General features: G+C 47.2%; 1 protein-coding gene across 3 annotated transcripts in view; it reads right to left on the bottom strand.

Moving 5' to 3' along the window:
* Positions 1–12,492, bottom strand: part of ANO6 (anoctamin 6) — a 155,507-nt gene extending 143,015 nt beyond the window's left edge. The window contains exons 1-2 of one of the 3 annotated variants that reach the window (XM_073651834.1): positions 8,108–8,255; positions 7,462–7,584 (exon numbers count right to left, since the gene is read on the bottom strand). In XM_073651834.1, the coding sequence (XP_073507935.1) occupies positions 7,462–7,564 (103 nt within the window). In that variant the 5' untranslated portion in view covers positions 7,565–7,584; positions 8,108–8,255. Of the gene's footprint in view, positions 1–7,461; positions 7,585–8,107; positions 8,309–12,084 lie in introns of those variants that run through there. The other 2 variants (XM_073651836.1, XM_073651835.1) reach the window with 2 other exon arrangements.
* Positions 12,493–13,556: the final 1,064 nt, after the last annotated feature.

Here is a 13,556-nt window from a genome sequence, read left to right as displayed (position 1 = left end):
AATTCACTGTTCCTACATGTTGCTTTTTGTTTGCTGCGTATTTTCAGTGATTAGAAAAACGCTGAATGTCACTTCTTTCAGCGTTTTTTTTTTCACCCATAGGAATTAATGGGGGAGATGAAAAACGCACCTGACAGACATTTTTTTTCCCTGTAGTCACTAAACTTTATTAGCATGAACATGAGACAGAATTTAACAACAAAAAAAAACGCAGGAAAAAACAGCAAAAAACGCAACTAATCTCCTGCCAGAGAAATGTTATCAGCAGATTTCGTGCAGAAAAAACACAACGTGTGTGCATTTACCGTAAGGCGATTACATCTTTTGTTATTTTATAACATTCTAAGCTGTTTTTGAAATCATTTTTTCCAGGATGAAAAAAGAATTTGAAACTTATTAAAGGGTAATCTGGCATTCAGACAACAATCTTGAAAAAAAGGTTGCAGGGTTAGCACAAAACACTATATTTAATACATGGATGATTGCCCCTTTTTTCCTCACACTATTCTCCCCCTTATGTTAGTTCTTTGTGCAGAAAGGGTGGGCTTATCTTCAGCAGCACAAGTATGTAGCGGACTTGTTTTAGTTCTCGTATCGCCAGGCGGACATCTATTTCAGGCTGTTCACCAGTAGTTTCCATCCTGTTGAGCATCTATCCTTTGCTGATAGACCTTCCTATTACTCTTAGCGATGGAAATTTGTAAACCCGACCATCAATGATAAGTGCAACTGAAGCTTGTAACCCCTAGGAATGCAGCTATTTTCAATTTCAAAGTATTGTCTGGTGGTGCGCACTTCTGCATTAGGAGGTGAGTGGTACCAGACAACCCCTCGAAAGGGAACCTGTCAACATGTTCAACCTCCCTAAACTGTTTATATGGGCATGTAGGTCAGTGACAGATAAAACACATTGGTACCTTTATATGTGCCCACGTAGCGTTTTATAAGCGTATTTGATGCGGAATTTCCACAGCGGAAACGCTTGTAAAATGCTTGGTAATCCGCACCCCATGGTCCCCAATGAGTTTCCGCAAGTCCTATGCCCATGCTGCGGATTTTTCCACAGCGTTTTTGATGCGCACAAAAATCCGCAGCACGTTAATTAATTTTGCGTTTCCACATGAGGAATTGCCTTTGCAATGCAATAAAAAACGCAAGGCAATTCCGCATGTCGAAAACGCGCGAAAAACACTTGCGGAATTCCGCATGCGTTTTTCAGGGAAAGGACATGCAGAAATGAAGCAGAAATTTTCTGCTTCATTTCCGCAATGTGGGCACATAGCCTAATAGCCGCTATCTGTTACCTGAATGTTCAGCCTTTGAGCACCTTTTTAAAATCATAGCCCCCGGGCAGATTTTCTGTTTATGCGCTTTCGTTTTTTGCTCCCCTTCTTCCAAGAGCCATAACTTTTTTTTATTTTTCCGTTAATATGGCCGTGTGAGGGCTTGTTTTTTGCGTGATGAGTTGTACGATTTTCCAGGTCATTACGGGTTCGCAGATACCAAACAAGTATATGTTCTTTTTTATTTAAGCGGTGAAAACAATACAAACTCTGTAACAAAGAAAAAAAAGTTGCCATTTTTTGAGACCTGTAGCGTCTCTATTTTTCGGGATCTGGGGACGGATGAGGGCTTATTTTTTTGCGCGCCGAACTGACGTTTTTATTGATACAATTTTGGGGTAGATATGATTTTTTGATTGTCTGTTCTTGCAACGTTGTGGCAGCCAAAAAAGGTCATTCTGACGTTTCGATTTTTTTTCTAGTTACGCCGTTTACCGATCGGATTAATTTAGTTTATATTTTGATAGATCGGACATTTCTGAACACAACGATAGCAAATGTGTATTTTTTTATTATTTTTTTTTATTTGTTTTATTTTGAATTGGGGAAAAGGGGGGTGATTTGACCATTGATATATTTTTACAACTTTTTACTGCCTTCAATAGTCCCCTTAGGAGACTTGAAGCTTTGATCATCCGATCACTTGAGTAACACATAGCAGGACTGGAGGCCCTGCTATGTGTAGAAGAAATCATCATCTCTTATGAAAGCCGGCCACGTGTTGACGTGGGAGATCTGCAGTGACAAGCACAGGGGTCTCCTGCAGAGCCCCGGTTGTCATGCCATGTGACGGGGGCGCCGATGGGCGGGGTTTGTGACGCGCTTCCGCGGGGGGTGAGAGTTAAATGCCACTTTCAGAGATTGACAGTGGAATTTAACATGTTAACAGGTTCGGGTGGATCATGATTCCACCCACAGCTGTTAACAGCACATGACAGCTAATAGATCAGCTGTCATGTGCAGGGAAAGCTGTGGGCTCAGTGCCGGAGCCCACATCAAAGGCAGGAACACGACCGATGAAGTATCTATAAGTTATCGATCGAGAAGTGGTTAAATGGCTTCAGTTTTCCTAAAACACCAAGTGGTTAAAAGAAGCGAGCAGACCATTCTTCAAGCGTTTTCCCCTCTTGGATGCCTTATAAACAGGTGCATCTCACTAAATTAGAATATCATCAAAAAGTTAATTTATTTCCATTCTTCAATCCAAAAAGTAGACCTCATATTATATAGAGTCATTACAGAGTGATCTATTTCAAGTGTTTATTTCTGTTAATGTTGATGATTATTGCTTACAGCCACAAAACACAAAAGTCATTATCTCATAGCTGGGTAATTCTGATTCTTTCTGTGACGTAAAACATTGCTTAAAGACAGGCAGTGAAATGTTTTGTCTCCCAAAAAGAATCAGCTGTGATCCCGTGCTGTCCTGTCTGTATTGTCTTCTGCGTCCTCCCCTGCCCAGGAGATGCGGTATGATCAGACCATGTTCCTGTATGATCAGACCATGTTCCTGTACAGTCAGACACAGCCATTACACAGTACACAGCAGGGGCACATTTATAAGATTATCTCAGCACAGGAACATTTTATTTAACATTCAATTGTGGAAATTATTATTCCAAGATCTATTGATTAAAATGTACTTTGTGAGAAGATCCCTTTAATACATTTGGCCTATTAAAAGGAATTCTCCTGCACAGAACTGATTGTGGGGTACGTTGAGGTCAGTTACATTGCTAATACTGTGTACACAATACATGTGATCACCGTTTACACAACGTAATACACATTCATCCCTTTATTTGACTTATAGGAGGTAACGGGAACTTTCATAGATCCCATCCAAACCAGTATATTAGGTTGTCCAATGTATAGTAACCAGGGGTGATGCATCTCCGCCTGTTCTTACATGTGTCTGGGCATGGTTGCATATGTTTGTAGCGCTATCAGTAATTTTTGATCTTATATCTGCAGCCAGCGAATGTCCTACGAGTAGCAGGGAAGTGAAAGCTTGTGTTTCTCAGCCATATTCTGGCCTGTGTGGCTTTCCGCACCCAGTTCCACAGCTCTACGGCAATTTTACCACGTTACAGGAAGTGTAGGAGTCCTCACAACCGTGACAATCGGCATGTTACGCCAGAAATCAGACAAGTCTGGAGAAGTATAGCACATTAGCAATGCAGCCACTGCCTCTGTAGCTCACACTCCTCTCTAGAGCCAGAGAAAATGGCAATTGCACAATCCTAGACCGAAATATAACGGGATCCGGAATAAAATCCCAGCCCAGCTCTTATTACAGAGGTGGAGCCCGGCAGCCTGGAATTCCACTGAGCAGCACAACGTTGAGCAATTTACAGTTACAAATGACAAAAGCAGATTTCAGTGAAGTTTACTCAGCCGTACACTATTAAGAGCAAATATAGCTTCAAGTGGTCATGAATCTTAGGGCATGTTCACACGTAACCTGTGAAACATGCAGCATTTCATTGTCCCAGCAAAGTGAATGAGATTCCTGAAATCTCATGCACATGCTGCTTACTTCTTCCTTGCAGATTTGAAGCCATCTCACATCGGCAGCGTGTGACAATTCATTCAACCATCCGGCATCATATTATATATATTATATATATATATATATATATATATATATATATATATATATATATATATATATATATATATATATATATATATATATAGTCTGGCAGCGGCCAATCAGCGCCGCGGGATTTCAGAAAAAAGATGGCGGCCGTTAGCGGCTCATCTGCGGGACGGAGCTCAGCGGCGTTGCAGCCGGGAGATGAGCGCCGCGAGGCGCTCATCTCTCGGCCGGTACCAGGAGAAGGACCCCGACCGCCGGACCCATCTGCGGGACGGAGATGCAGCCGGGAGATGAGCGGCGCGAGGCGCTCATGTCCCGGCCGGTAGCAGTGGAAGAACCGCCGGCGTCGCTGACATCCATATCCATGCGGAAGGGAGGACGGGGAGTGGCGCTGCGGGTCGGGATACTTCTGCTGCGAGCGCCCGCTCATGTCCCGGGTTCTCGCAGCGGAAGTAGCCGCACAGGCAGCGCCGCTCCCCGGTAATCACCAAGACGATTCGATGATTGGTCGCGGTCTTCGGACCCGACCAATCACTGATCTTAGCGCAAAAGTTAAATACCGCTGTGCTGATTGGTCGCGGACGCTGCCCGCGACCAATCACCGATTTGGGCGCCAAATTTAAATATAGGCCGCGACCAATCAGCACAGTAGTGGTTAACTTTAGCCGCAAGATCAGTGATTGGTCGCGGGCCAAGACCGCGACCAATCAACGATTTGTGCGGCACATTTAAATAGCGGCCACGACCAATTGGATGTCAGCGCCGCTCCCCGATCCTCCCTTCACACCCTAGCCGCATGGATGTCAGCGGCGCTGCCTGTGCAGATACTTCCGCTGCGAGAACCCGGGACATGAGCGGGCGCTCGCAGCAGAAGTATCCCGACCCGCAGCGCTGCTCCCCGGTCCTCCCTTCACACCCTAGCCGCTGATGTCCCCACAGTATCCGCATGGTGTTACAAAGATCCGGACATTTGTGTTAAAAATCGCTGATTGGTCGCAGGCATCACCAGCGACCAATCACCGATTTGGGCGCCAAATTTAAATATCGGCCGCGACCAATCAGCACAGCGGTGTTTAAATCTGGAGCCAAGATCGGTGATTGGTCGCGGACGCTATTTAAATGTGGCGCCAAAATCGGTGATTGGTCGCGCCCAGCGTCGGCGACCAATCAGCGATTTTTAACACAAATGTCCGGACCTTAGTAACACCATGCGGATACTGTGGGGACATCAGCGGCTAGGGTGTGAAGGGAGGACCGGGGAGCGGCGCTGCGGGTGCGGATACTTCTGCTGTAGCAGTCGCTCATGTCCCGGGTTCTCGCAGCGGAAGTAGCCGCACAGGCAGCGGTGCTCCCCGGTCCTCACTAATACGATTCCGCTCCCCGGTCCTCACCAATACGATTCGCTGATTGGTCGCGTGCGGAGAGCGCGACCAATCAGTGATCTTGGCGCTAAAGTTAAACACCGCTCTGCTGATTGGTCGTGGCCGCTGCCCGCGACCAATCGCCAATTTGGGCGCCACATTTAAATAGCTGCCGCGACCAATCACCAATCTTGCCGCCACATTTAAACACTGCTGTGCTAATTGGTCACGGACGTCAGCCGCGACCAATCAGCGAGCTTGGCGCCAAATTTAAACAACGCTCTGCTGATTGGTTGAGGCCGACGACCACGACCAATCAGTAGAGCGATGCAGAGCGGGGTTTAAATTTGGCCCCAAAGTCGCTGATTAGTCGCGTCTGACCGCCGCGACCAATCAGCAGAGCGTTGTTTAAATTTAGCGCCAAAATCGCTGATTGGTCGCGGCCGCGACCAATCAGCGATTTTGGTGCCAAATTTAAACCCCGCTCTGTATCGCTCTGCTGATTGGTCGCGATCGGCGGCCGCGACCAATCAGCAGTATTGGCGCCAAATTTAAACACTGCTCTGATTGGCACCAAAATCGCTGATTAGTCGCGACCAAATTTAAACACGCTCTCCAGCCCTCACTAACACGGTTCGCAGATTGGTCGCGGCCGCCGCCCGCGACCAATCACCGATATTGCCGCCAAATTTAAACACCGCTTTGCTGATTGGTCGCGGTTGCCTAACGCGACCAATCAGCGATTTGGGCGCCAAATTTAAACGCCGCTCTAATTGCGCCCCGTCGGCCGCATACCTATTCTAGAATACCCGATGCGTTAGAATCGGGTCACCATCTAGTCTCTAATAAATGACTAAAGTACTAGTTTTGGAGGGCACCACCTATTAAAAGGCATCATCCGAAACATTACCACGTATGTGAGAGGGTCAAAGGAAAAAGAAGGCGATCTGTATTGTGTACATACATTCTTTTTTCTTTGTTTTATTTCTAATAAATGAAGGGGGGAGCACAAAAAGTAAATGCATCAAAAATGGACATTTTTTATGCAGCATGGTTTTTTTTTGCCAAGAGACACGTTTTTGACGCAGACATGTCTGAAATATAGAGGAAGGCGGGCACCACCAACACAATGCATATAAAGAACCACCAAGGACAAAATCTGCAAGGAGTTTGTATGTTCTCCCCATGTTTGCTTGGGTTTCCTCCCACTCTCCAAAGACATACTGATAGGGAATGTAGATTGTGAGCCCCAATGGGGACAGTGCCCATAATGTCTGTAAAACGCTGTGGAATTAATGGCGCTATAGAAGTAAGTAAAATAAATAAAATATATACCAAAAAGAAAAAAAGATGTGCAAGAAACAGGGATCTCACAGAAAATTAAGAAAATACAATATTTGTATTAATCATGCGTTAATAAGACAACATGGAAGTCTATAAACACTTAAACACAGCCCAAAATACAAATGATGTACCATACTGGCCTCACAATAAAGCCAAAATGCTACCTATGCCAAACAAAAAACAGATGTTACAAAATACAGATGTTTAGGATCCTCAGTCTGAACAAACCACAGTCATTATATAAAACATATATACGCAATTGGTGGAAGGATGGTTAACCCAAGACCTCGATGGGTTACAGTGTGCACAAATAAGTGCAAGTGCTTAAGGATCTAAGAAACTCCAAAGGTCCCTGCTGTATTGAATGCAAGTAGATGAGGATACAGTATGCACCAAACATAATAATAAAGTGCAAATGCTTAGAGGTATTAAAATTCTAAGATCCTGCTATATTAAATGCAAGTGCATAAGGATACAGGTATAAGTACATACCTAAATAGGTGTAACAGCCCCCATGAGATAACTCCCATGGGGGTAGCCCCTGTGAGAAATAATGATAGAACACGGGCTCAATGCAGTCACTCAGGAGTGAGAAGACTGAAGGGATGAGCCGGACAAACCGTAATAGGATCAAGTAAAACACCTGAGTAGTGAGGCAGGGAGGGGAGCCGAAAACCCCACGCGTATCGCTACTGAACCATGTAGCTTCCTCAGGGGCAGAAAAAACACCACATGTCTGCAACAAATACTTAATATATGCATATACCATAGCCATGTATACAACTTAGAATTAATAAAATAATCCACTCACTAGGAAGAGCACAGAACGATGCAGTCCATTCCAATTGCTTTCTCTCCATGATCTGGTACAATCCAATGTCGGCTATGTGCTTTCTACTGTCAGAGCTGATCATCGTCAGTCCAACTGCTCATACTGGTCAAATGAAGAATGCAGATATAGCAATGTGCATTAGTGGCTTCTACTAAAGTGGTCTCACAGCCACGCCTGACAGAAGACGGACTTACTGCCAGTCTCCTCATTATACGAGGTTTTTGCCTCGGCTGTGTAAGTCAGTTGTCGATAGCCCCACAATGAATATATGTCCTCGATTACTATCCTTCTGTCACAAATCTGATACAGTCTGGTAAAAAAAAAAAAAACTGCACTTTTTTTGCGATAATTAATTAGATGTGCATTTTTGTATTAATAAACTGTGACAATTTTTAGCCGTAAATGAACGGTCTCAAGGAAGCCAAATAAATAAAGCGTAGGTAGGGAACGTGTTCAACTTGAATATGCCAAACCACCTGGACTATTTGTAATAGTGGCCATTTTTTGTTAAATCAAGGCCCAAATTATAAACATATTTTGTATTAACATTTTCTAAAAACTTTCTTAGATTGTGAGATATTAGACTATGCTTCCTATAGCGCCACCGGCTGTTCTGATACAATACCCTGTACTGAGTCCACCTCAGTAATCATGCGGGCTGGACAGTCGGTGCGGGTCTGCTGCACCCTCTCCTCTCCAGCAGGTCTCATTGGTGAAGTGAAGTATCCCTGGGGTGGTGAGCAGACGGCCTCCAAAGCCGCAGATCCCACAACGTATGTCCAAGGCGATGCTCAGCAAGTGCAATGACAGTCCCCTCTTCTGACAAGCAGAGTATAAGGGGCCTTAGGGGCGGAATATTATTATGGAGAATTCAGAGGAGGGATGTTATGCTAAAGTGTGGCGGCATCTGAAGTGCAGAAGGATGCTAAAAGTGATGCCAGAGTCACGTGGCATAGTGCAACATTTGGTCTGTAGTACGGACAAGGAAACATTCTTATTTTTCTCATTCCGAATGAGAAACGCAAAGAAATACACTGATTAATGCTAGTAATCAGTAAGGAAAAAAATATTAAACTGCCTCAACACATGGATGCCTGTACTTAGCAATCTGAGGCCGAATTCAGACGTCCATGTAATATGGTCTGCCCGGACTGGCTGCGGGTCTCCTCACCCAAACGGGATAACTCCATAAGGAATATAGGAGGCTGTCAAATTTAGGTTAGGAGACCAGCGACCAGTCTGTGCTACACGGAGGTCTGAATTCAGCCTAATAGGGCATGGCTTTTAGGCTATGTTCACATGTTACGTTTCTGCAGGAAAACCTGCTCTCTTGGCAGAAAAGAAGCAGAGTCAAAAAACGTAGGTTTTGGTGCTTTTTTTTGCCAAAGTTCAGCTTTGCTTCCACCACAGAAGCATGAACACAGGACACCAGTGGCAGTGCACCTATTTTGTAGGACACTGTTTACTTTCACACCTTGGTTGGCCACAGGCATTGATCAATCTTACACCTTGGTCGGCCAATGTTTATTTTATTTGCATCACTAATTCAATTAAACTGTACTAATCCTAACTGCCATCTCAGATGACTACTACAAGATGGTAAACTTGGGAAAAATCACAAAAAATACTGCTGTACTTGCTTTTTTTCCACTAAAAACACAGCAAAATCTGATACCTGCGTTTTTGGCACCAGCCATTGCTTTCAATGGGTGAAAAACCCAGTAAGAAGTGACATGCTGCATTTTGCAAAACCCAATGTTTTGCACAAAATACTGAGGACAAAAAAACCAAGCTGTGTGCGTGAGATAACTGGAATTTCATAGACTTTGCTGGACTGTTAAAGGCAGGTAAAAATTTGCATAAAATAAACGCTGAAAAAACGCAATTGAACATAGCCTTACACTGCATAATTATTGTGAGCAAGTGTTTCTAGGAACATTCAATTCACAATAATCTTGTGGTCTAAACACGCTGCTGATCACCCAAACAAGCAAAACACTCATTTGATAGCTAAAATTATCTATTGATTTGCCCAAAAGATCATTGTTCTCGGCAGCACTCACCCTGTGTAAACAGGACCAGCACGGCCAACAGCAATGGCAGCCTACCTGCATAGAATGATCTTTCACTGATCATCAGTGCACATCTGAAAGGGCGGTCTGCCCGTGTAAATTGGGTATTAACTGACCACCGATCAGCAAACATGTTGCCGGTCAGGGGTTATTTAATGCCACCGCCGGTTGGGTAATGTAAACGGACCTTATGTGCCAATCCCTTTAAAATGCATTTATATAACCTGGTAATTGCAATTATTGTAACAATTTGTCTCTATAGGGCAAGTAGATGACCATTACTTCATTTGTAGGTGTACTATTACTAGAGACAAAAAAATTTATCATTGTCCATTGTTATTTCATGAAATATTATATGTTTATTTCACATCTGTGTCAGATTACTCCTCACCAGAAAGGCAGTAGGACTATGGAGTAAAGATCGCCATGGCTGTACGATCACATCTAATATATATAATTGTCTTATCCCATCTGTCTGTCTGTCTTTCTGTCCAGGAAATCCTGCGTCGCTGATTGGTCCAGCCGCGGCCAATCAGCGACGCGGCATTTCAGAACAAGATGGCGGCCGTTAGCGGCTCATCTGCCGCACGGAGGTCAGCGGCGATGCAGCCGGGAGATCACCCTCACCCTGTGCTAGCCGGTCATCTCCCGGCTGCTCGCAGCAGAAGTTCCCCGACCGGCGCCCTCGCTCCCCGGTCCTCCAAAATTCATTAGGGGCCCCGGGGGGATACATTGGGGGGTTAATTTAAAGTAGTGCACAATCCATTTAAACACTGCTTCGCTGATTAGTCGCGCCCAGTCGGCAGCATACATATTCTAGAATACCCGATGCGTTAGAATCGGGCCACCATCTAGTTTACAATCCTGATTACAAGGGGTTTTCTGAAAAGCCATCTGGACTTGTGTGTAAATGAGATCATAACCACATCACCTCCAAATATCCATTCCCAGAACAGGATCCTCTACTTATGGACTCTTATCTAAGTACTGAGTGCAGAATCCGCCCAACGGCTATCCACAGAATTTGTGCTTTCAGCTTGGAATTATTTATCTCACTTCTATAGCGCCATCATATTCCTCAGCGCTTTCCAGACATTATCGGCACTGCCTCCATTGGGGCTCACAATCTACATTGCCTATCAGTATGGAGTGTGGGAGGAAACTGGAGGAAGCCCAGCAAACACTAGGAGACTATAGAAACTCCTTGCAGATGGTGTCCTTGGTGAGATTCGACCCCAGGGCCCTGGTGCTGCCCTAACCACTGAGCCACTGCAGGTTATAGACTACTGAACAACCCCTTCTTAAAGGGGATGTCCAAGCTTGGGACAAGAATCTGCAGTAACTGTGATTGCAGAATGGAGAAGCCCTGTGGTGCGAATGCTGTCAGGATTGCCTGGTATTACTGGTGCCAGCGGGCGGTCACCTGTCCAAATCTAAGTGATTTGCATACTTGCAGTCATGTGCCCACCAGACACACTCAGCTTCTCTCAATGGAAGTGAATTGACAGAAGCCAGAAGAGCTTCGGCAGGACACCGGGGTATCCTGACAGTGAGCACACTGTCACTGATTGCTTGTCACTAGTGGCATAATGTGACTGCAGACTTTCCCCCCCAGGCCTGCACATCCCCTTTAATAGCTCCACTGTAAAGCAGAACAGAAACAAACTTAACTCTTGGCCTGGTACCATTACTGCACTCTCTGCTCTGTGTCTCAATAGAAGTGACCGTTCAGTGGCCGCAACCCGTGCACCTCCATTCACCCAGCAGTGGCCGCAGCCCCCCCCCCCCAATGCACCCAGCAGTGGCCGCAGCCCCCCCCCCCCAATGCACCCAGCAGTGGCCGCAGCCCCCCCCCCCCAATGCACCCAGCAGTGGCCGCAGCCCCCCCCCCCAATGCACCCAGCAGTGGCCACAGCCCCCCCCCCCAATGCACCCAGCAGTGGCCACAGCCCCCCCCCCCAATGCACCCAGCAGTGGCCACAGCCCCCCCAATGCACCCAGCAGTGGCCTCAGCCCCCCCCCCCAATGCACCCAGCAGTGGCCGCAGCCCCCCCCCCCAATGCACCCAGCAGTGGCCGCAGCCCCCCCCAATGCACCCAGCAGTGGCCGCAGCCCCCCCCCCAATGCACCCAGCAGTGGCCGCAGCCCCCCCCCCCCCCAATGCACCCAGCAGTGGCCGCAGCCCCCCCCCCAATGCACCCAGCAGTGGCCGCAGCCCCCCCCCCAATGCACCCAGCAGTGGCCGCAGCCCCCCCCCAATGCACCCAGCAGTGGCCGCAGCCCCCCCCCCCCCCCAATGCACCCAGCAGTGGCCGCAGCCCCCCCCCCCCCCCCCCCAATGCACCCAGCAGTGGCCGCAGCCCCCCCCCCCCAATGCACCCAGCAGTGGCCGCAGCCCGCAGCAGATCAGCTCAGGCTCCCCCAGGCTGCAGAGGAGCAGTAATGGGAACTGTCGGCTCAGCCTAAAAGTTTTTGGAAAACTATAAAACCCATCGTCTGGCAGCAGCGGGCAGTGACAGGGACTACTCACCTATCATCTCCCCGTCCTCGGACATCTCGTCCAGCTCTAGGGTGGTCTCATCGCTAACAAACGCCATGGCAAGCCGTGCAGAGTGGGGGCTTCCCCCGGACTCAGAGTGTTGTCTCCTCTGATTGCGGAAGATTAGTTCTTACACTTCGGGGGTCTCGTCCTTAGTGGGGGCGCAGGCACCGCTACACCCAGCACTCGACAGCAAATCCTTGAGAGGGGGGGAACACGAGAGCCGGGCAGCGCATACGGGAGAGGAGGGGCCGGGACAACAGCGAGCAGCTCCCCGCCTCAGAAGACGGGCTCACCCGGATTACACGTCATGTCCGAGGAGATCGCAGGATGCTTCACAGGGAGACCCTGCTGACCGCAAGCAGCGGCGGGAGTCACCACTAGTGCCGGATTATTGAACGGACAGTAATGATATCCCTCCGCTGTCGCCTCTTGATAATCCGACACTAGCAAAGTTATCCCTCCGCTGTGCCCTCCTGATAATCCGGCACTAGTAATGATATCACTCCTCTGGGTCCTCCTGATAATCCGGCTGGAGTAATGATATCCCTCTGCTGTGTCCTCCTGATAATCCGGCTGGAGTAATGATATCCCTCCGCTGTGTCCTCCTGATAATCCGGTAGAAGTAATGATATTTCTATGCCGTGTCCTCCTAATAATCCGACAGAATTAATGATATCCCTCTGCTGTTTTCTCCTGATAATCCGGCAATAGTAATGATATCCCTCCCCTGTGTCCTCCTGATCATCCGGCAGAAGTAATGAAATCCCTCTGCTGTGTCCTCCTGATAATCCGGCAGCAGTAATGATATCCCTCCGCTGTGTCCTCCTGATAATCCGGCAGTAGTAATGATATCCCTCCGCTGTGTCCTCCTGATAATCCGGCAGTAATAATGATATCTCTCCGCTGTGTCCTCCTGATAATCCGGCAATAGTAATGATATCCCTCCGCTGTATCCTCCTGATAATCCGGCAGTAGTAATGATATCCCTCCGCTGTGCCCTCCTGATAATCCGGCAGTAGTAATGATATTCCTCCGCTGTGTCCTCCTGATAATCCGGCAGTAGTAATGATATCCCTCCACTGTCCTCCTGATAATTCGGCAGTAGTAATTTTATCCTTCCGCTGTGTCCTCCTGATAATCCGGCAGTAGTAATGATATCTCTCCGCTGTGTCCTCCTGATTATCCGGCAGTGGTAATGATATCTCTCAGCTGTGTGCTCCTGATAATCCGGCAGTAGTAATGATATCCCTATACCGTGTCCTCCTGATAATCCGGCAGTAGTAATGATATCTCTCCGCTGTGTACTCCTGATAATCCGGCAGTAGTAATGATATCCCTCCGCTGTTTCCTCCTGAAATCCGGCAGAAGTAATGATATCCCTCCGCTGTATCCTCCTGATAATCCGGCAGTAGTAATGATATCCCTCCGCTGTGTCCTCCTGATAATCCGGCAGTAGTAAT

The sequence above is a fragment of the Phyllobates terribilis genome, unplaced genomic scaffold (assembly GCF_046119375.1).
Source record: "Phyllobates terribilis strain yellow unplaced genomic scaffold, ASM4611937v1 Scaffold_11__3_contigs__length_659146591, whole genome shotgun sequence".
In the NCBI taxonomy this organism is placed as follows: domain Eukaryota; kingdom Metazoa; phylum Chordata; class Amphibia; order Anura; family Dendrobatidae; genus Phyllobates; species Phyllobates terribilis.
The sequence above is the reverse complement of the archived record's forward strand: the minus strand, read 5'-3'. Positions and strand labels throughout refer to the sequence as shown.